The 22312-nt window shown below is 34.1% G+C and overlaps 2 protein-coding genes and 2 long non-coding RNA genes across 6 annotated transcripts; 3 read left to right on the top strand and 1 right to left on the bottom strand.

The window, feature by feature from the left end:
• Positions 1–1182: 1182 nt before the first annotated feature.
• On the top strand, positions 1183–9037 carry LOC124436759. Its single transcript, XR_006945470.1, has 2 exons — positions 1183–1515; positions 8372–9037. It is a non-coding gene; the product is annotated as an uncharacterized LOC124436759 (long non-coding RNA).
• LOC124436758 (52 kDa repressor of the inhibitor of the protein kinase-like) lies at positions 2401–6829 on the bottom strand. Of its 3 annotated transcripts, XM_046986723.1 has the most exons (3): positions 6652–6829; positions 3427–3521; positions 2401–2485 (listed from the first exon to the last, which is right to left on the bottom strand). In XM_046986723.1, exons 1-3 carry the CDS (start codon positions 6774–6776, stop codon positions 2415–2417), a joined length of 291 nt encoding a protein of 96 aa, XP_046842679.1. In that variant the 5' UTR covers positions 6777–6829; the 3' UTR covers positions 2401–2414. The 3 variants fall into 3 exon arrangements, with proteins under 3 accessions (XP_046842679.1, XP_046842678.1, XP_046842677.1); XM_046986722.1 differs by lacking the exon at positions 6652–6829 and having other exon boundaries at positions 2401–2582; positions 3427–4308; XM_046986721.1 differs by lacking the exon at positions 6652–6829 and having other exon boundaries at positions 3427–4308.
• A 1683-nt stretch (positions 9038–10720) lies between the features above and the next one.
• On the top strand, positions 10721–15904 carry LOC124437012. The gene is made up of 3 exons (XM_046987020.1): positions 10721–11024; positions 12168–12567; positions 13920–15904. The coding sequence occupies exons 1-3, from the start codon at positions 10958–10960 to the stop codon at positions 14014–14016; spliced, it is 564 nt and encodes a 187-aa protein (XP_046842976.1). The 5' UTR covers positions 10721–10957; the 3' UTR covers positions 14017–15904.
• A 1111-nt stretch (positions 15905–17015) lies between these two features.
• LOC124437320 lies at positions 17016–21927 on the top strand. Its single transcript, XR_006945650.1, has 3 exons — positions 17016–17300; positions 19195–19558; positions 20130–21927. It is a non-coding gene; the product is annotated as an uncharacterized LOC124437320 (long non-coding RNA).
• The last annotated feature ends 385 nt before the right edge of the window (positions 21928–22312 follow it).

Here is a 22312-nt window from a genome sequence, read left to right as displayed (position 1 = left end):
ACTGTCTTCCATTGCTCTCAATTTTGAATGATGGCCTACCGGTTTTCCATGGGGCTTCAAATCATGGCAATTAGGAAGTCTTATCATTATCCTATTGTCTTAAACCAACATTTAAAAGGCACCGGAAGATGTACACTAAAGGTCATTTACACACTGCACCATGATTCAAGGCAAGCATTAAACAGCTCAAATATGATTTTCCTTGCCTCAGAAATTATTTTATCTCCAACCATCCAGCGAGAGAATTAAATGGTAACGAAGACGTTCACAGTAAGACTCCTTTTTTTTTCTAGCCCCCCATCATAATCGTAAAAGGACAAATAATGACACCGCTTTAATTGACAACAAATTCTGATTTATAGCTAAGGTCCATTTGCTATTAAACCAAGAATAATATCCTTAAGCGAGATCTGTTTTGCGTTTTCCTCCAAGTTTTTAAGGGGATTCCAAATTGCTTGATGATGCAATAACAGTCAAGATTCATATTTTTGGCAATTCTTAACCAGGACATACTATAGCCATTATTTAACATTAATGTATCAATATTCTTTAAACCAGTTTTTTTGCACACATATGCACACAAACGAAACAGCACTCTGCATAATGAAGCCAAACACCTTCAACTGGCAGCATATGGTTTTCTACATTGTTTCTTTATAGTTCCAACTTTTGTGGCTATAAACAAGTATTTAACTGCCTGTTCATATGAGCCGGTCTATTCTGCTTGGTGCATTCACATGATCGCATTTATACCGAGATCCCGGCAAGACGGACCAGACAACCTCTCATGTTAATCGAAATTTGAAATTATATGCAAGTACTAATAGAGGCGGGAACTCGCTACTGCCCGGTAAAGCGGCCAGCCTGGCTCATATGAACAGGCCCTAATGACTAGGAGTGTCTTATAACTAGCGCGCATATTTAAAGACTTAACTTGTAATTATTTGACGCATTACACCACAGTGCTTTCTTCTGAATAGTTACTTTTTTGAACATACCAAAAATCTCTTAAAAAGCACAAGGTGCCATTATAAACTGCTGTTTAAATAGTTAAAACATTTCTTGAGGATAATGTTGTAACACACATCTCATTTACACAAATTATTACTATTTAATAGAAATTAAGAGGAAAATGATTTCGCGCAATTAATGTCCTTTTGTCTTAATTAAGTGATGCAAAATAAATCTTCCTTACCCCCCCCTCCTTCAAGGTTTATTTTTAATACAATAGCTATTTTAGTATGCATTACTAGAACTTTTCGATCTGTCAGCGAGATCCAACAAAAGGTTTTACCCTGAATGTTTCGAAAATACGGCTCGATAGTATGCACCAAAATTTCGTATATGATCTCTGCGCGTTGTGTCTTTTTGTTTGCCTCTCCAAATCGTCAAAATCTTGTGAACCTGGTCAATATCTCGCAAAGTTCTTAGATGATGTTTGTCATCCCTGCCCAGATAAATTGGAGAAATGCAAACATCAAGGAATGGACTCAAAAGAATGCGAAGATTCTTGTAGTAGCTAAGTAAACCATTCATCACATTTATCGTCTTGATTAATTGACTTCGAAAGGTATTGCTTGCAACCTTCGTTCTTAAAATTCTATGCGGAAACTCATGTCTTCTTCAAATTGAAGCTATTTCGATTGAACTTCGATTGAAAGAACAAATTAGGTATGAAATCATGACATTAATCAGAATACCTTTAATTTCACATTCGTAAATATTGACCAGTTAAGGATTGTAAAGCGTTATTTTATTCAAAATTTACTTACATAGTTCAAATTTTTCATGACCAATTATATAATTTTAAAATTTGGCTTTTGATATCTAAGAGCAATGTAGACACAATTTGCGTGCCTGGCAGAACAAGTTGTTGCTTATAAGTTTAAGTTTGTCAATGGGATATTGTTATATTGGTTCAAATAAGTGATTATATTATAAGTTGAGGAACTTTCTGAAATTATAATCATTTATTGGCTGACTCAAGCGAAGCAAGTATTTAGTTGAAAGGACATTCAATTTAGTGACCGACGTTGCCTGCTAACATCTTGTATAAAACTAGTTATTTTAGTTCAGTACATAGCAAGCGTATAAAAGACATGGATGACACAGCTATTTATTATGGAAATTACTTACACGCTGTGGAATATACGCCAGCAAACAAAAAATTGTCTCCCGACATCAACCAGGGGCGGATCTAGGATTTTGGATACCATAGGCAAAACATTATGACGTCATTCAGTGCTAAACCTATGACGTCATACTTTGCAAAACATACTACACTATTTATGCTTTCGATAAATTGTTTAAATCAAACAGTCTAATCATTCAGCTATGCAGAATTTAGATCTCAATCGTATAAATACATAAAACATTGTATATTTATACTTACATCACAAGGTCGTTGATTTTCACTATTCAGAATATTGAATGCACACAAGACTGTTTCGCCCCATATCAGGGCTCATCAGCATGCCTAGGAACACTTTAACGCAAAACAAAAAATCGTGATCCGGCATGGACAGCCCTGTGAGAGCCGAATTAAGCAGACTGGTTATGGCGCCAGAAGTTCGCCTACACACCTTGAAAAGGAGTTTGGTTAGAAATGGGTGACTATATGGGATATTTCATGGATGTGATATTGCTCAATTTTTCACACCATCCCAGTCAATTCCAACCCTTTACCCCCCACCTAAAAATGAGCACTCTGGTTTTGAAGGCGCCAGAAACTCCTTTCACACCTTTAAAAGGAGTTTGGTTAGAAATGGGTGACTATATGGGATATTTCATGGATGTGATATTGCTCAATTTTTCACACCATCCCAGTCAATTCCAACCCTTTACCCCCCACCTAAAAATGAGCACTCTGGTTTTTGAAGGCGCCAGAAACTCGCCTTTCACACCTTTAGCAAATAGCAAAAGGAGTTTGGTTAGAAATGGGTGACTATGTGGGACATTTCATGGATGTAAGATTGCTCAGTTTCTTACACCATCCCAGTCAATTCCAACCCTTTACCCCCCACCTAAAATGTGCACTCTCATTTGCCAACAAATGAGCAGAATGTAAATGTAATGTAATAGTCAAAATAGAGCTTTGTATAAAGAGTCTTTGTGAAGACTAAAATTTGGTGTAAGGAAAAATTATTCTATTTATGCTTAACAATTTTGTGAAAGTAAATTTATGTCGACAACGGCCGAGTACCATACACGTACTCAGCAGTTTTAAGATTGGAATGTATATAGGAAAAAACCTTTATCGGGCGAGCTATTAGTTTGATGCAAATTCTATTGACGTTACTATTGTGTACAACGCACAATAAATGGTTAACATATGGACATTTCAACAAAATAAAAAACTAGGATATGAATAAATTCATGCAAATTTTAGCCTTGTATTTCCAACAGCAAAAGTATTAATAACCTCACCAATATCTGGTACAATTTCCTGATGAATTTGCATCAAGGCCAAACCATTTAAGCGTTCCCCAACCATGGTACTTCGCTGATAGTTTTTAAGTGTCCTAAGGGAAGAAATAGATCGTTCACATTCACAAGAGGTAATGGGGAGCGTTCCTAAAATACGTAGTAAAATTTTAATGTTTTCAAATCCGGCGAAATGAACAGATTTTAAAGTCTGGGCAATGTTATCAGGAAGGAGGCCGCAGTGGGTCTCCCAATAAGTGTACCACAACCTAAGTTCAGCATCTAAGGCCAAAGGATTTGGCAAATCATCATAATAAAAGTTAGCCACAGTTTTGAATGGCTCTTTCCAATCCACCCCATCTCTTGTCATGGACATCATTTTCGTCGGTACAATGCTAAGGCCTTTATAGACATTCACACTCTCAAGGTCGAATCGTGATTCTAAAGAAGATTGCAAATGATCTAGTAGAGGAAGAGTAATTGCACGTTTATAATACTCAGAAATGGTTGTGTGGGGAATATTTTCCCTGGTCGTTTGTTTGCGCACTGTTCTTGGTTTCCATTCTTCAATGCCAACTTTTGCTGCCAGTTCAAGCGCTTCGTCATACCAGGTGTCATGATAAAAATCAGAGGAATTCCTCATGTTCACCACCTCAGTTTTCAAAGTTGAAATTAAATGAATACCATCCATTATATCGATACTCTTACCCTGTAATAACTGTGTTACTGGAAGAGTTGAATCAAGAATATTTCTCGTGATAACTAAAGCAACGACGAAATCAAACCTGTCAATAAGTTGAAACAAAGATGAGGCATCAGACTGAAGCGACGGTTTGAACTCACCATCTAGATTTTCAGACATATCGTTAAGGGTGGTGTATACAGGTACAAAAGCTCTTGGAATGTATCTAAACCTTCGATACGTTCTACCCATCTAGTTTTGCAAACGTCTGTTAATCTAGTCTTTTTCGAGTTTGTTTCTGAATTACGTATATGTTTTCAAAGGGAATATTGCGAGTTTGGGAAATTTTAATAAAATTAGTGGCATTGTTAACATGTTTCAACATATCATTGACAACACGTATACTCAAAGAATCGCAAATGGATAAGTTTAACCTATGACTATAGCAGTGTGTATAAAGAGCCTTTGGGTTAAGCTTTAAAATTTGAGCTGCTAGACCATTAGTGCAACCAGCAACTGAACCAGCCCCATCATAACCTTGCCCCCTACAATCATCTATTGATAAAGTCAGTTCCTTTAGAGCCTCTAAAAGTAGCTTGGCAAGTTGAGCACCACTTAGTCCCCACTTACAAAAAGAAATGAAATGAATTCTTCCCTGATATTCATATCGGTATCAACAAAGCGCAAAACAAGAGACATTTGTTCTTTATGTGAAGAATCAGATGCTTCATCAGCAATAACAGAAAAAACTTACTTTTTGATATCAGAAATAATCTGATTACTGATTACCTGGCCACAACATTTAATGATTTTATTTTGACTTGTTTTAGAAATATAACTTCTATTCTTACCACAATTCTTTAAATGATTTTCTAAAACTTTATCCCCTCTCCTAACTCCATAATTGAGTGTTTCAATGAAATTACCAACCCTCCAGATGAATAACAACCAACAGTAGGGTGATACTTGGAATCATCACGATGCCCACGAAGAGGTAAACCTAGACGTCCACAAAAAATGACAGAATCAATAATTGGAGATAGTATTTCCCTATTCTGTTCTATTTCTTTCTTGATACCAGCATCCATGATCATCTCGATAGGCTGCAGAGTACCTGATATTTGGGAACGCAAAGCATCAAAATTGGTGATGTGGATGCATGCAAACCGACTTCCCTCCTTTACTTTTTCCAGCATGTTGAGTGAAAGAGCATTTAGCATTCTTCCAATCTTGAAGAGGTTCAGTAAACAACTTTTTTTACTTTACTGGCCTTGCCTGGGAATCTATTGCCAAACAACACACACGATAGACAATACGCACCATTTTGTGAAGGTGAATAGCAAAGCCATTCATGCTGGTCTAGCCAATCATGCCTAAATGATCTGCCATTAGATTTAGGAAAATGATACTTTTTATCTGGTTTATATACATTTTTTTATCAAATGACATATTTCAGAATTATCCATACCCTTAACTTTCTCCCTATACAAGGAAACATCAAAATTATGGGTTAAAACAGCAGGTTGCATATCACCAGAAGTTGGAATACCAGGCAATAGTTCCTGGGATGATGTGTGAAGCAAAAGACTATTGGCTTTATTTAATGTCTGAGCAAGAGCTGCAGCAGAAGAAAAACTCTCATTGGGCATCCTTTTAAAAGTTGGTTGGGCAGCAGGCCTATTAGTTGAAGTAAAAAAATTTGAAATGTCAACTGTTTTTGGTGCAATATTTGGAAAAATTTTGACAAATTTTCGTTTCTCTGTTGTTGAGCTGCTAGAATTAGACTGTGTACAGGAATTAGACAATTTTCGCTTCAACCTGTGGGCATGGAAAATGAGAGGCACAAAATGATTAGACTGAAAAGTCTCACCTGGTTGTACAGATCCTTCATGACAAAACAAAATATTAATAGCATCCAAACCTCTTTGGCTTAATAACCGGGGCTGAACAATACGATTAAATAACAATTTATATCTACTTTCACCAGAATCAGGATAAAAAGTATGAATTTTTCTACCTAAAACAGAAGATAGGCCCAAAATACAAAGAAAAGATGACCATTTCTGGTCATTACAATTTAAAATAGCCTCCTGTTTTACCAGTTCATCTGTTGTATATCCAGTGTCTAAACATTCTTTAGACACTGACAAACAAAGATTGTTTAAGCTTTGGGCAAAGTAATCATGTGTTATAAGCTGTTGAGCATAAGCAGCATGAATAAATGCTCAATTATAACAGACAAAAGCTGTGGGTGTTGAAGCATAAAAAGCAGCATGAATAAATAGCTAGCAATGTTAAATTCGCAAAGTAGGGACCTATTTACCTACCAGAACTAGGAAGCTGAACTGTAGAGGCAATTGCCAGAAGCTTCAGATCTTAAAAATATTCAAGAAAAGAAATTAATATTTTGTTTGGTAGATTGATTGCATTGTATGAATGAATTGCTGACTGTAGACAAAGATATAGCCTAGCGAAATTGAGATTTAACCATTTTACACGTATATATAAATACTACAATACGATATATATAATTATAATATATTTACCTTATTGCAGTACAAGTCTTTCCGTCATGAGCGTGCTTTGGCACATATATTTCAGCTCCAAAATTTCGACACAGAGTATGGTCGGGGTCATAAATTCTATCTAACAGCTGCTCGTTAGTAAACATAGGTCGAACGTCGACCAATAAACGAGAATAAAGCTCATTAAGGCATTTTAAATCGTTTTGGCCAACGCAGACTGAGCAGTCTCGTATAAATTACCACAACACAATGAAGACATTATAAAATATCACAAAACCGTAAACTGAGCACAGAGGCTGTTCAGAAACAATACGAGTGTATGTTAATTTTCAATTGCCTAATTTGCCTAGCTCAACTATGCTTATCAACAGCAATGATTGGTTGGAATTGCTCAAGTTAAAAAAATTGACCAATGAAAGCATACGGTTGCAAAAATTGCCCAATCAGAATACCTATACACGATGTCAAGTTAGGCAAATTCATCTTGTTTAGGCAAATTGCTAACAACCAATCAAATGGCTAGATCGCCTTCTTGACTTAGGCAAAATGGCTGCTTTGCCTAACGACACGGAGCTTTATAGATAATCATACGCATCTGGACTACGATTCATATCAAAATTACGTCATTTAATTGCACAACATTTCTAAACAAAAGTCAGATGATTTGACTGCGATAAAGTGCTATTCATAGTTTCATAATTCGATAAATTCGTATCGAATCTAAGTCGAAGTATATTTTGGTAATTTCACCATACCATTGGCACTTGCCTATGGTGCCTACCCCTAGATCCGCCCCTGACATCAACAGAATAATTATCGACAATGCTCACTGATTAGAGTTTAAATTATTTATTTCCGACTGAGGCCTGTTTCAAACGTCAAACTTTAATACACTAAACGCATTAAAGACGATAGAAAATGAGATGAACTTCCTCATTATCTTTTGTTTTTTAATGCGTTTGGCTAATATGAAGTTCGACGTTTGAACTTGGTCTATGTATTAATTTAAAATAAGTGCAATGGAATTTCAAATTACTGGGCTGCATGCAACGAGTTTGGCGCCGCCCAATATTTCTTATTGGGAGATTCCTCATGTGTCAAAATAAAAGAGCTCAGCATATTGCCAAGGAGTTTAGACCACATTTAGGTTCAATGTACGATACAATTATACTTCATGAAACAAAATTCAAGACCGATATATGTTTCAAATAAGTAATAAAAAACAAATCCTTTACAGAGATTCTTTAAAGAACCATTCTATTGGGTAATAAGGCTTATGAAATTACTGTGACAAGATTAGGACTAATGGGGTGAATGCCCTTGCAGTTATATTATTTAATTATCACTGCACGCGCTCGAAATTTCCATATGAAGAATAACCTTATAGCCACAGTCAATATTTTGACTTTAACTAACGAGCATTTCTTACGTATAATAAGATAAGCTCAATCTACTATTCCAATTAAGTTAGAGCCCGAGGATTTCTCCAACACTTCTATATTTGTCTGTTATTTTGTCGATTGTCAAAATAGAAGGGAAATCACACGGAGAGTTGATTAATAGCTATCAATTCTACATTATGCTCACTTTTCTAATTTGTTTAAAAAGACCACTCACAACTGTATCCATTTTCCAATTTGGAAAATGATTATTGATTGGGAAAATGAGAATATGTTGAAATTATACTTTGTTCCTAAAAGATTTGTGCATAGTGCAAGTTCAATAACGTGTTCATTTGCAGAATCCTCATTTTCAACACCTGTTTCATTGAATACCACGATTGAGACATCGTCAGCAAGTACAAAAACCTACATTATGACGACCAGTTCTAAACTCTCTACCACCGAAAACAGTTACAAACTCCAGACAAAAATTCATGGGAGACAAAGGCTCCATCTACATACAGTAGAATTCATAGTTATGAGACGTCGACTACTACCGATACAGATGACAAGTGGATCATTCCTGTTTCAGTTACACCTGCTATCGTTATCTTGCTGTTATTAGTGATATTGTTACGTAAAAACTTACGAAGATGGAGCGAGTTCGCACGAAAATTTGCAAAGGAATTTTTGGAAAATTGATGTGTGAATGTTCTTAGGACAAGTGTGTTTTTCTATCCGCTCGTGTTATATCAGTGACTAGTAAATACACTAGTACAAATTTTGAGATAACAAAGATTTAATCTTGTGAAATAAGATTTCATCTCGGAAAATGAAAGCTGATTCAACAAATCACTATCACTAACATGTAATAAGAAACAAATAAGACATTTTATAGGATGGTATTTATATTAATTACCCATAATGTCAATGCCATATTAAATATTTAGGAAAGACATTTCAGAATACATCATGAGTGTAATAGTAGGCTTGTAACTTTAAAAATCACGTGACCACTTTCTGAAGGATGGGAGTTTCCTTTTTTCGTGCCATATGAAGTGTATATTGGATTAACCTTTTAAAAAGCCTGGAGCCCACCTTATAGGTAGCCTTTCTTACGTAGGTAATGTTCTCTAAAAAATTTCTATTGTGTGTGATATTTGATGCATAAGCAAATTAAAAATTTGGAAGTGCATGTAACGGCGTGTGCATTGAACAATACTGGAAACAATTAATAGCATGCATGCAAGAAGCACAACCAGTCCCTAAACACAAATTTCCAACGTGATTTTGGAGATAGAAAAAGAGCAGTAGAACATTTTTGTTTGGCTGTCCTATAATATTTGTAATTTTTAGGTTGTTAAGTTGAGAGCTTCGACACTTTTTACCACTTTGTTGAACATCTTTTGCACATTTAAAAAGACTAATGTTGTTATTATTTGCCACGCCGTCACTTGTATAATCAGCTGAGCATGTTGACTGATTTGGTGGATGGCCCCTATTCGCTCGTTTTCTTTGGTGCCCCCCTTGGAGCCACCTTAATCCAGCTCTGCAATTGCATCAACCGGCTGTAGTGAGTTTTCATAGACGTACATCTTATTTTGGATGCCTTGTTTATGTTTGTGTTCTCGTGATTGCCAACTGCTTAAAAATAGTTTTCGTTTTACAACTCATTTACATTATTGATCTTTTTTGATAGCTATATTCATACAAGCTTTGATACCTTGACGGAAAATCAACACCCCGGCCAGAGTTGAAATATTTTGATTAAGAAGAGAACTAATTTAAATGATGTTAGTTTCGAGACAAGACTATAGCAAAACGATTCTAAGTTTAGGAGAAAAACTAATATAAATTAATGATAGAGCTGTTTAGCTTGATAAAATGTCGTATTCACTTTAAGAAAAGTGGAGATAATTTCCCTAATAAAACTGATACAACCCTACAACATATCTTTAGTTTGCAACCACTTCCTGAAAATAGAATCCATAGAAGAGATCTGTTTATGGTGTTCCATGACTCCAGTCTTTAATTAAGGCTATTTTAAACGGAAACATACCACTGCCATGGCTGAACAGTAAAGTCATTTTAGCTCCATCAAAATCAATTAGATCATTTCCTTGCACATAAATTGCGATCTGCATAATGATCTGAAATCATCACCTTCAACTGGATGGTCATGGTCAAAGGAAAATTCATCCATATACAGTAAAATTCAGAGCAATGATACGTCGAAACGAAAGGCAATTTAGAAAATTCAATCATTCCTGTTTCCATTACGTCTTCTTCGACCGCACTTCTACTCATATTGATATTAATAGTGATAGGGATACGATGACGTTTACGACTATTAGCATCTCGTTAATTAAGAAAGTCAGAAGGGATTTTTAAAAAGAAATATAAGTTAACAAGCATGACTGTGAATGCTCTTATCAAAACTTTTAACTTAGACATTTTTTGTAAAAAAACCCATTAGATCTCAATAAATATCTGTGGATAATGACAAGTAAGTATATGGATATCACAACAATTAAATTGCTTAACGTAGAGATTAGAGCGGCATTCATTCAAACGTTGACACGACGATTCGACCCCGGAAAGTTGTCGCATAGCAATGCACTATATAATTATTTACCAATTTAGCCCCTCAAGAAATTATGCCGGAATGTATATTGACTGATAAATATGTATATCGGAAATAATTATTATTGTTAAACTATGTTATTTTGTGATGCTATTTAAACGTCTAGCAAACGTTAGCATTTGGACGAGAAAGGTTTCCTTTTGAATCTATCTAAATTTCACGCATATCGCTTCAGTATATAAACTAGAAACATGCATCAAGTGTTAATCAATATACTGTTTGTGTCAAGTGTCATCGTCATCGTAACGGGTTGTAAACCAGGTGAATATCTGAGCGAGTTCATAGATTGGAATTGCCATCCATGTCCAAAGAAATTGAAAAATTGCAAAATCAAGGACGGGATGCAGATAGATGCTATAAAGCATGCAGTAAGTGAAAATTGAATACAACTATATTATTTAACAATAACGTATTTCAATGTGTCAAAGTTCATTGTTTTGCTTACGCCATACATGTTACGAAAGTCAAAATCTGCATTCAATTTGAAGAATTTTTCACATATCGAAGTGCACGTAGTCGCTCTTCATTTATTTAAGTGACAAAAAGCCCAGTTTTGCGTATTTTTAAGATAATAAAACTGTTAAAACTCGCATTGAAAGGGGCTTTCCCTCATCAATGAGGGGAAAAACCGGCATACATGGAACAACAGTTTGCCAGCAATATTTTGATAAAGGTTATTTAGTTTTTTAGGCAGCATATCAACTGTAAATGCCTTTACCTATTTACCTTTTCATATAAGGTATTTAATAGCCTAAATTTGTCGAAAACATCTTAAGCATATCAAATACCGCCCAAGCGGATGTAAACATCACAAAATAACTAATCACTTGACATGAACGACATGTTTTTTCAAAAGAGGAAAACAAACAAATCTCTCAAGAGATTGATTGATATTATTATTGTAAAGATTCCTTTTCGAAATTTTGACTTCATAAAATGTTTACAGTGAATTGAAGTATATCTTTTCCAGCAAACATCAAACCACAAATTTCTGTGGTTTGGATTAATATATCAAATTTTAGCTAAGAAATTTAATCAGACAGCTATTTGATATGAAGAATAGTAATTTGAAAGTTTCTTGAAACCACTGTAACATACGAAAATATAGACCCATCTAAATTTGCCGACCCCTTTTCTAATATGGCGACAATGCATTTTTGTAGTATAGTTATAGTGTCAAATCTAGCTTAAGGTGACCATTAAGAATAATGGTAATGAAGTGTCAAATTAATGAGTGGCCAACCGGCAAACAAAGAAAAATGGCTGTCAACTGGCATTGCATGACCAATTGTTTACGCAGAACGTGTCAAGTTTTGCATTAAACCAATACACAATGAACGTAATATCGAATTCGTTTTGGAGCAACTAAGTTCTAACCAGTATCCATTTATCTGACATCACTCTCTCTAGCAGTAATTAAAAAAATTATAAAATTTATACAGTGTGATTTACATGTCTATCTCATACAATACATGTAAAGTTGAACACTTTCTTAAACATCTTACCTGTAGGAGGATTGCTTTCGACTAGTATATTCCCGTCAACGACCACCTCCGCGACAACTATCGACTTGACACTGTCCAGAGTAATAAACGCGACAACGACGATTGCCTTCATTAATCCAACGAGCACAATACATATGGCCTGGAAAAAAATTCACCATCAGTTACCAGGAAATACCTCGAGTGAGACGAGTAATAAGACGGTAACTCTTTTCACGACAAAACGGACTGTGATTGAGAGTTCGAGTCAACGAGGTTTTTGGAAAAACTCGTGGGTACCTCCTACATTTGCTTGCCTGGTTGTAATTGTCACTGCAGCTTTAGGGGTCATTCTCAAGTTGTTCGTTTGTAAACGTGGTAAAAACAAACAGATCAATGAAGGGCAAAATGTCCTGATGGCTTCAAGCAGGTACGCCTGAACATTCCTCGATAATTTAGGTTTCTTTAGGGCTAGTTATTTCATAGTTTTTCCCCTGAAAGTTTACTACTTGGAGTCTCTCCAAGTCTCAATATGAATTCTCAATGACGTATGGCTTCAATACATGAGTGGAAAGCACACGCGAACTTAAAGCCTTAATTAGCTTCCACTTCTCATGCATTATCCTACGAGCATCAGCACTTCATTCTTCTGTAGCTAAAACTTAATGAAACTATTACAAACTTTGATGGCAAAGAAAAATTGCGAATATTTTGTGTTAAGAAGTGTTTCTTGGGACATTCAAGAGAGTGCTAGAGAAAAATGCAGACTAAGATTTTAATATGCATTTACAATTTTTTTTATTAGCCAAGTGTATAAATTATCAATACTAATACTAATAATAATACTAAGAGAAATGCTATTATAATAATGCAAACATTCGTGCTCATGGTAAAGCCAATGCAAAAGTCAACGCTAATGACAATACAACAATCTAGTTATACTTTGTTGCTATCATGCAAAAATCAAGACGCTGTTATTTAACAAATAGATAACATTTAACCGTTGTCTATACAGGTATAGATACACGGGTATGAAGTCAATTGTGATAAAAACTGAAAAGTAGCCACGAGCTGCCGGTGCGAGTGATCTATAGTATTTAAGAAATGCTATTGGCTAGCCTGATCACGTGATAAAATGTGATTAGCTAATAAAATAACAAACAATGGCTGATCAATTTTCTTGAAATTTTGTTATCGAAGACGAAATGCAAATTAATGTTTGAAAACCGGGTTTTTTCTTTACTTTTTACTCAGATACGTTAACTGCCTCAACTAGGTCTTTGAAAATGTTTATTTTCCCATTCAGGAAGGTATTGCGATAAATTTTCAAATATATCCGCCATTTGTTTGTTTTTATTGGTTTTCATAAACATGAAACTTCCTGTGACGTCGATTCCGTGCGTATGTCCTCTTATAGGTCATAGCTCTCAACCAATGAAATTGCTTAAATTCTTCTGGTTATTATATAAAAAATATCTCTTGTAAACCAAAGCCATTTTAGTTCATATTGAGATTAAACCATGATGTAGAATACATGCATGTAGAATGAAGAAGATACACGGAAAGACAACTAAGCAGAGAACATTTCAGCATTAGTAAATTGAAAGAATATTAATCATGCAAGCAATTAAAGCACTTTTTCACCAATGCGCAAGTAGGAGCTTATAAGTTTTTGCATGTTAACATTGTGAACAGCAAAATATTTAACTTGTAATTTTCTTTTCCATTACTTTGAAAATTGAAAATATCATAATACTTAAGTTGAATAATATCTTGTTGCAGTGATGGAAGTCAAATTGCCTCGCCTGGAAAAGCCACATCCCATGTCATGGACTTGCATGAAAATCTAACAAATAAATTCTTCGAAGGATCACATTAAAGTTGAATGGATTTCATCAAGACTCGTAAATATCATAATTAAATATTTAAGTTTCAACGAGAAGTCTATTTAGACGTACATACATTTGCGTATTTCATGTTTTCCATTTTTTGCCAGACAAGAAAAAACCACTTTAGTAATACAGCATCTGTATATTACGAGCCCTGATTTTTCTGAAACTTCGTCAATTACCGAAAAATAAAACATACAAAAAAATTTTTACATTTAGAAAAATAAAATTCACAAAAAATAATATAAAAATCGAAAAAAACAAAAAAGAGCATGCATTATTGACTTTATTTACGTTCAAAAATTTCTATTAATTTGTTACACTTCGTTTTTGTTTGAATTATGAAATTTCAATTTTTTGGTAGAATTTTGTAGTAACCTATTAAGGGTTGTTGAAATATTAGCGTTTTTACGTTACAGACGTTATTTTACATTGTCTTTCAAAAGAAATAGCAACTTAATAAGACGAAAAATTTCTATAAAAAATGTTATAAAAATCGTAAAAATAAAAAAAGATATCACAGTTTCGATAATTTGATTAGTTCGGATAAATAATTGAATTGTTTGTTTATGTTTAATTTGCCATATTTACTATTTGTTTCAGCTGAGAAATTTAATTTTTGTGGTAGAATTTTGACATGTAAGTAATCTAATAACGATTGTTGAAATATTTGCGTTCATACTTTACAGAGGTTATTTTATATTGTCTTTTTCATAAATTAAAAGATCACATGGACAAGTCGTGCCATAGATAATTGTTGGATGATATTGAACTTGCCTTGATGTCCATTTGAAATTACATTTGTGCCCTATGAGATTGATAATCATATAATGAAAACTGTCGTGAATACTTTCCCTAAATGCAACGCACATTCAATCATTTGGTAATTCGTATATTCATTCTCACTTACTTTTTTCGTATCTTGACTATCTCTGCAGTTTAATTCAAGCGAGCAGGATTAGATACTACGTCGATTGTTGAACCGGTATAGCCTGGAGGGAACGGTAATGGAAAATTTTAAACTTGTACACAGCAATCTAAGATCAAACTTAAGAGAAAATTGTGTTTTTCATTCTTGTTGAATTATTGATTTTCTTTTTTAAAAAACTTTTAAAGGACCAGCGCCCAATACCTGTTTAGGTAATTTGCTTTCAGCTAAAGTCTAAATAAAAATAAAAAAAGTTTCTGTGTCTCTATAGTCTTCAGCGAAGATATGCAATCGTTTATGGCACGCCTTCCTGTGTGATTACCAAAAAATTATCTTATAGTTTGTATATAGTTTTTGACGAAACTTATCTATTATCTATTTTTACAGTGCCAAAGGCACATAATTATGTAATCTGACTGCATAGGTGACACCTCGATCTCCTGGAACATTCATCGTGAATATGTACGTTGAGATAAATTGAGGAGTGTTAATTTTTCGAATATGTTTTCACCATACAATCTGAAACATTTCAAACAAAATTTTGCAGCATCTGTAGTACTTTTTGACGCTTACATAACGTTTTAAGATTTTGTATTTTGTTTTGTGACATTGAAGAAAAATTAAAGTAATACTACGTTTTCAGCAGCTAACCAGAGAGACGTTTGCTGTCACCTATGTAGTTGGAGCAATGAGAATAATATAAGGCATGCAGCATGTCAATATATTGTTTGAAAAATACTATTATATTTATAAATTTGATTTATTTTATTTGGTTTTGTAATTGCAGAGATGTTATATAGTTTGATGGAAAGACTTTTTTCTTAATGTCGTTTTAGTTGTGTACATGCTTTGTTGCTACCAAATTTGGCACGATTTGTATGTTTACTTAAAATTTTTTATTATATGTCACATGCAAACTTCAATAAAATCCCTAAAGTTACAAATCAAAAGAGTTTTTGCTTATTTTGCTTTCGTTTTCATTAGGTGTTATTTTGAATTTTTTGATCTAATCCTAACATTTAATGTTATTATTTTGAGTTTCAAAATTGTTTTATTTCATTTTGCAAAATTGCACTAGTTTTTATAGCAGATTGTTTAGGTGCTTACTTACAGTGATAATGAAGTCTTGGGATTTCCCTACAACTATTTCTTGACATGTGATACTCACGTGTAAAGGTCACGAGCTAGTCCTGGCACCAACGTGGCTATATGCTGAAGCCACGTTGTTACTCCATGAATGCATTCGTATTGTTATATCTTTTATTATTGCTTGCGTTCGTGTTCATGCAGCAAATAAAAAATGAATAATAACAACAATACAGTTAAAGTAAGGTGAAACATTACTCTATGTTTCCTGTATTACGCTTTTATCATTCAAACGCGAACTCCATTCTGCCTATGAGAACATACATAATAAATGCGTTTTATTTATAATAGAAATTCTTGCAATTCTTGCAATCACTTTTGTGAATTGAGTGTCTTAAACTATTCACACTTGTCGTTGTACAAGATGACAATTTGATTTTTATGACCTTTCACTCAATGTTAGTAAATACTTAATTGAGATACGGTAATTTGTCAGTTCGTATCTTTGTTCTGACTAGTTGGAAACTTGTCAAGGGCAAGCTACTAGTTGTTTTTATAACGTGTTTTTTTATAAACAAACATGTAATTTGCCTTTCAAATATTCATAAGTTATACTTCCGGTGTTGCAAAACATTGGTTGGCTCTCCAGCGTTTTTTTGTTAATAAATTATAGCAGGTAAATTCTAAATTAAAATATTTTATAACCACGCTATGGGCGATGAATTAAGGAATAAAATTTTACCATTCGAACGGCTTTTAAATTATTTTCAAATGTTAATATACTCAAAAACGAATTATTGTAGTTTGCATTTTGTTTTGACTAGATTGTGTACTCTTTGTCGTCAACTATAGAATAAGTCGTGTGTAACTGTTTCATCAGCGCATTTAAGATAAACAAATACCACCCCACTAGCACATCTCCTACAACGGTATAATGATATAACCGTCATACAACAACGCGACATTTGTCATGTGACAATCAATGACGTAAAGGAAATTATTTGAATTGATGTCTATTCATCAAGGATAACTTCAATCACAACTTCGCTTTTCGCACTAAATCCGATATCATGGGTGTTCAACAAGCCATCATTTTGTTTATATTAAGGTGTGTTCTCACACATGTGGATGGGTCAAAAGATTGCGAGCCAGGCAAGTATCGTGTCAGGTTTCTTGAAGGGCCATGTCATCCTTGTCCGGAGACATTGAAAGGTTGTAACGATCAGGGCTCAGATGCAGACATATGTAAACATTCATGCAGTAAGTAAATCATTTATTATACAAACAGAGCTATTGTTAACTACTTGATTTGAAAGAGGAAAACGACAATGATATATAATGTAATTAAAGCTATACGAGCGTTATTATAATCTGAATTCTTGTCTTATATTGTTATTCAAAATATTTATAAAAATCATAGCTGACATTCCATAAATTTTTTGTGCATAAAGGGAGTTCCCCTATTGCAGCAGGAAGTCAGTTTCCGTACTCGACTAAACAACAACATATAAGACTCGACAATTACGCAGTTCTGCATTAAAGTAATTTATCTGTGCTTTTTTATGTTCACGTAAGGTACCTCCTAACAAAACTTTTTATTGGTTTTATTAAAATTAGATGTGATTCTAGCGTATCCATTAAAAAAGTATTTAATTTGCTCAATCCGTTCCATGTGTATCGCGGAATAAAGTTGGCAAAGTTCCCTTTTTCAAAACCCTGTCCGTTGTCAGGACGGCTTAAGTTTGTTAAACCATGCTAGCTAGGTTTTTGTCAATGCAAATTATAAACGCGACCTATCTAAGATGACGTCAAAATCTGGCTCAACCCAGACATCACAGACGAGTTCCATTAAAAGCAAATTTTCGATCGCCATCATCAAAGAACAATTTCACCAAATTGAAAAATTTTATCATAGATACCTTAGAAATTGCACCTAATTTTAATAACGTCAATAAAATTTTTTTCTGTTCGGAATACTTTATTTAATAGTTAAATGCTATTTTTTCTCAATGTTTGTGTCAAACGATCAAGTTGTATGAAACAATACGAGGAGGATGACGGCTTATGTTCATAATTAAACTAGCAATATCAAATTCGCTCAACAACAAGTAATCTATGCCAGCATATATTGACCAAAGCTGAATTCTTGTGTGGGTATTAAAATGGAAATAAAATCGGCTATCCAAACAACATTATAAAATATTTTCTCGGCCGTGTTTGGCGTCATGAGTGATATATAATCATGACAGCTAATAGTCAGGGACCAGTTGGACAAAGGCCAGATAGCGCTATCCAATGGATAGCAAATTTTATCGAACGTTTAAAAAAATTCTTAAATGGGAAAATATAAGATTTGAAATGAGCATTCACTAAAAAAAATATTGCTTCCAAGATTACAAAAATTTCTATGCCGTAAGGAAAGTACAAATAACTTTTTTACAAGTTTGATAGTTTTACTATCCAATGGGTAACGCTATCCATGCAGTCTTTGTGCAACTGACCCCTGAAATGAAAGAGCAAATTTTCGAAGAATAGTTGCCTAATTTTGATCAGTACACATATTAAAAATTCTTGGCAAGCAGACACATTTTCGAAATGTAGTCCTGGGCATCGGAAGAAACATAAAAGTGTAAAGGGGGGGGGGAGGGGGGTGAATTTTAGAAATTATGAGTACCAATCTACAACATGTTGCTAAGTAAACGCGCCATTTTGAATTTTAGAATTCCACTCAGCTACATTGTAGATACATATTCTTTATAGGAAACATTCTCTTCATTAATAAATTTGCTGTTTCATTGAAAAGTGGGCACTGCCCCGTTCTAAGAAAAGTAGGGGAGAGGGCTTAGCCACCCTGAAATGTAATCCATGTTTAGGTGTGGATGTATGGGGCATGTATAAACATAAAGTGGATACCTTCAAAAAAATGTTAAGGATGTTCGTCAACACAGAAATAAAGAGGTCTTAAATTTCCGAGTATTATATTGTTTTTCAAAGAAAGTGTTGCTATTGTACGATTAAATAGCAGCAGGGCATGGCATAGTAGGGGCTTTACCACAAGATACGGTTAAATAAAATCCCATCAGATTGCAAATACAATAAAATGTAATGTTACCTGAAAGTTTAGCAAAGAACACTGATTCCTTTCCTTTCACAGAGACAAAATATTTGACTACTCTGACTGCCATCATCAGCAACCATTCCAGCTCATCTTCATGGAGCAAACAAATCAAAATTACGACTTCCCTTTGTCCGTTTCCGTCACTCATGTTTCCAAACCCTGGATAACATTTCAAACAAACATAACGATCAACCAAACGGATGAATCATCCTTGTCCACCAGCAACCTAGTGCTGCCGTTGAATCATCATTCGAAGTCGGATACTACAGAGGTCATCCTCGTCGCGGTTTTCGTACCTCTGAGTCTGATCACCATTATCGTAATGTTGGTGTTGGGTTGTATCTACAAACATCGACAAATCATGAAATACGCAAAATGCCACAATGACATCAATTCCAAGGTAAGCAGAATAAGTGTTTTATACGGATGGTTATAATTAAGCCGCGTGGTAAAACAAATTATTTGATACGGTGGAATTGAAGTTTAGTGCAATAATGATAAAGTATACATACATCCTTCAAAGACCAATTCTACCATCGATAATCGATAAACTACATATGCTAGAATGTAACTCATGCCGTGGATACATTTATGTGTCATATATCAATAACAACATGAAATGTCCAAAATTTTTCTAGCCGACAATTTTAAAAAATAAATGATAAACGCACTCCAAAAAACATCATCTTGTAAAGTCCAGACTCGAGTTGAAAAAAGCAAGAGACAAGATTTAAAGCATCATTTCGACTTATTTTCAAATATGTCAAGATTTAAAGCAATATTAATTTCGACTTTATTTTAGATGATAATGACTTAACTTGAAATAAAGTCGAAATATTGCTTTAAATCTTGTCTCTTGCTTTTATGACTTACAACATTAAGTTTTTTGGAGTTTTTTTTTATCATTTATTTTTTAAATGAAGTGTTTTGAGTATGATAGCAAATCTATACCTAATGTTTTACAAAACTAGGAACAATTTCCAAAGTGTGGTGGTACCACATACAGGAAGTGAAGAAATGATGCATTCATGGGGAAACTTGGCAAACTATGATCAATCTTCCTTCTGAACACTTTGGGCAGCTTTAAAATTATCACAGGAAAACTCTTGAGCTGCTTCATTATAACAACAGAATTGTATATGCATGATCATCGTTAAAGGACGTGATTTGATTAATGCCAGTTCAAATGAACAGGCGGGCAAGGTAAGACGTATAGCTCGCTTAACCAGACCAAGTTTCTCTGAGCATCGGTATGCAACCAGATATATATGCGACCTGAGCTGGCTCTGGAACGCATAATTCATTTGAGTTATCTACATGTAATTTATTTGTAAACTGGCCATAAACCGAGTTAGTTCTTTTTGTTCTCGTACATGTCTCTTTTAAACATTCAAAAACTTATTGTATAAATTTGACGGAGAAATGTGAATAACAAAGAAGTGAGTTTGTGCTAGAGGGAACTATTAGCCTGGTTAATGTGAGATATCGTCCCATTCAGATGAGGTCCATATACAAACGGGCTGGTCCGCGTTTCCCACACTGGTTGTGGGATCTTGTCTGGAGTGATATTACCGCCTGTATCATATGAACATGCATCTGAAGATACATTTTATTAAATTTTTTTTAATTTTTACAAATATATTCATCATATATATCATAACAGGCTCATTTTCCAATCTTTTGCTTCGAGGTGCCCATACCACAAGCTTTGCACAATGACATTTCTACGTCTAAAGTTAACACTTTCTAAACTTTAGTTTATATATAAAATTGATATGAATGTTGTCGTATTGTTGTGCGACACTCAATGAATTCAGGGTTTATCCATATAAAACCGGAATGATAACCGTTCATTACACAATATTATATACGACTTTCGTATATTTATATTGTTGCACTGATCTATTCTCGAGTTCTTCCAAAGGTCTCCTCGGTTTATATAAGCCTGTAAACACAGTATACATCTTTTATTTCTTAAATATAAAATTATCAACGAAAGTTATACGAAAACAGAAAATCTTGCTACATACGCAAAACGACAAATAAGCGTTGCCAAGTATATCGTGGCAACGATTTAGCGTCTAAAATTCGTGCATGATGCGAACTGAAATCGAATGCGAATTGCCATATAGTTCATTTGGAACATGCCTGACCAACAGGGAAGTTTATACAACGTCATAACGAATTGTTTTCATACGTGCAATCACTCATTTGTCGGGTCATCACCATTTGCAAGGTTTATCATTTCAGATTTGTGTACAAAACTTGATTCTCTTCACAATGAGCTAAATTTGAAAAATAACAGATACGTTTATCTTCCTTCGACAGAAGCTTGAAAGGTTCAAATGACTTATGAATAAGCCACGAAATACAGTTTTGATTGCGGCGCCTCTTTTGAGATGGCATGACAATATTCCAGTGTTTTGCGACAACTATGTTTAACGCGAAAATCATCACGAGTAGTGACAGATAGTCTGAAGAGATCAAAAACGAAAATCGATAAAGGCAGTTAAAAATTTATTTAATTTTCGTTGCAGTTCAAAAGTTTTCAATAATTTATTTTTCCATAAAAGTTTTCGATCTTTGAAATTTTCTACATAAATTAAATTTTCCGTAAATTTACTTTTGGAGATAGCTTAGAACATGGTTGTAAATAATGATTATTTTGATTACTGTTAATTTACGTATGTGTGAGACAAAGATACAAATGTGATTATTATCACTTAAAGTGTACTGATGAATAACTTAAAATTATTTTTTCTAACAAAATTCAAATGATTCACAACATTCTTTAAATACTCTTCAGGATCGATTTTCTGTCATAACTAAAAGTGTTAAAATGGTTTAAAATGTAGAATGGGGTAGGCAACTTAATTTTTGTACAAAATCACGTCATTACATTTTCATCTGAAATGGGTGATTTTCATTTCCATAAGAGACAGCGTAATTTTATGTCGCACTTACTAAGCATGAGCTCTAAGAATTTTGACATTATTGCTATAAATCAGTGCATATGGTGCTGATACAGCTGCAATACGATAATATTAGTAAGTTTTTCTGCCTATAATCCTACGTAATATAGTTGCTCAATATGCTTTTTATCTACTGTTCAGCAAGGTATACACGCTTTGAGTACATATTACCTAATTTAGCT

The sequence above is a fragment of the Xenia sp. Carnegie-2017 genome, unplaced genomic scaffold (assembly GCF_021976095.1).
Source record: "Xenia sp. Carnegie-2017 unplaced genomic scaffold, XeniaSp_v1 HiC_scaffold_16, whole genome shotgun sequence".
NCBI lineage: Eukaryota > Metazoa > Cnidaria > Anthozoa > Malacalcyonacea > Xeniidae > Xenia > Xenia sp. Carnegie-2017.
Note: the sequence above shows the minus strand (reverse complement) of the source record. Positions and strands in the feature narration are given on the sequence as shown.

Bases quoted from the DNA above. Each gene is read 5' to 3' on its own strand.
- LOC124436758 (XM_046986721.1), bottom strand. From the start codon at position 4,285: ATGTCTGAAAATCTAGATGGTGAGTTCAAACCGTCGCTTCAGTCTGAT. The intron at 2,486-3,426 runs GTGAGGTTATTA...TTTGCGTTAAAG, and splicing joins GGAAATTGTACCAGATATTG to TGTTCCTAGGCATGCTGATG.
- LOC124437012 (XM_046987020.1), top strand. From the start codon at position 10,958: ATGTCCAAAGAAATTGAAAAATTGCAAAATCAAGGACGGGATGCAGAT. The intron at 11,025-12,167 runs GTAAGTGAAAAT...TCTTACCTGTAG, and splicing joins TAGATGCTATAAAGCATGCA to GAGGATTGCTTTCGACTAGT. The intron at 12,568-13,919 runs GTACGCCTGAAC...ATCTTGTTGCAG, and splicing joins GTCCTGATGGCTTCAAGCAG to TGATGGAAGTCAAATTGCCT.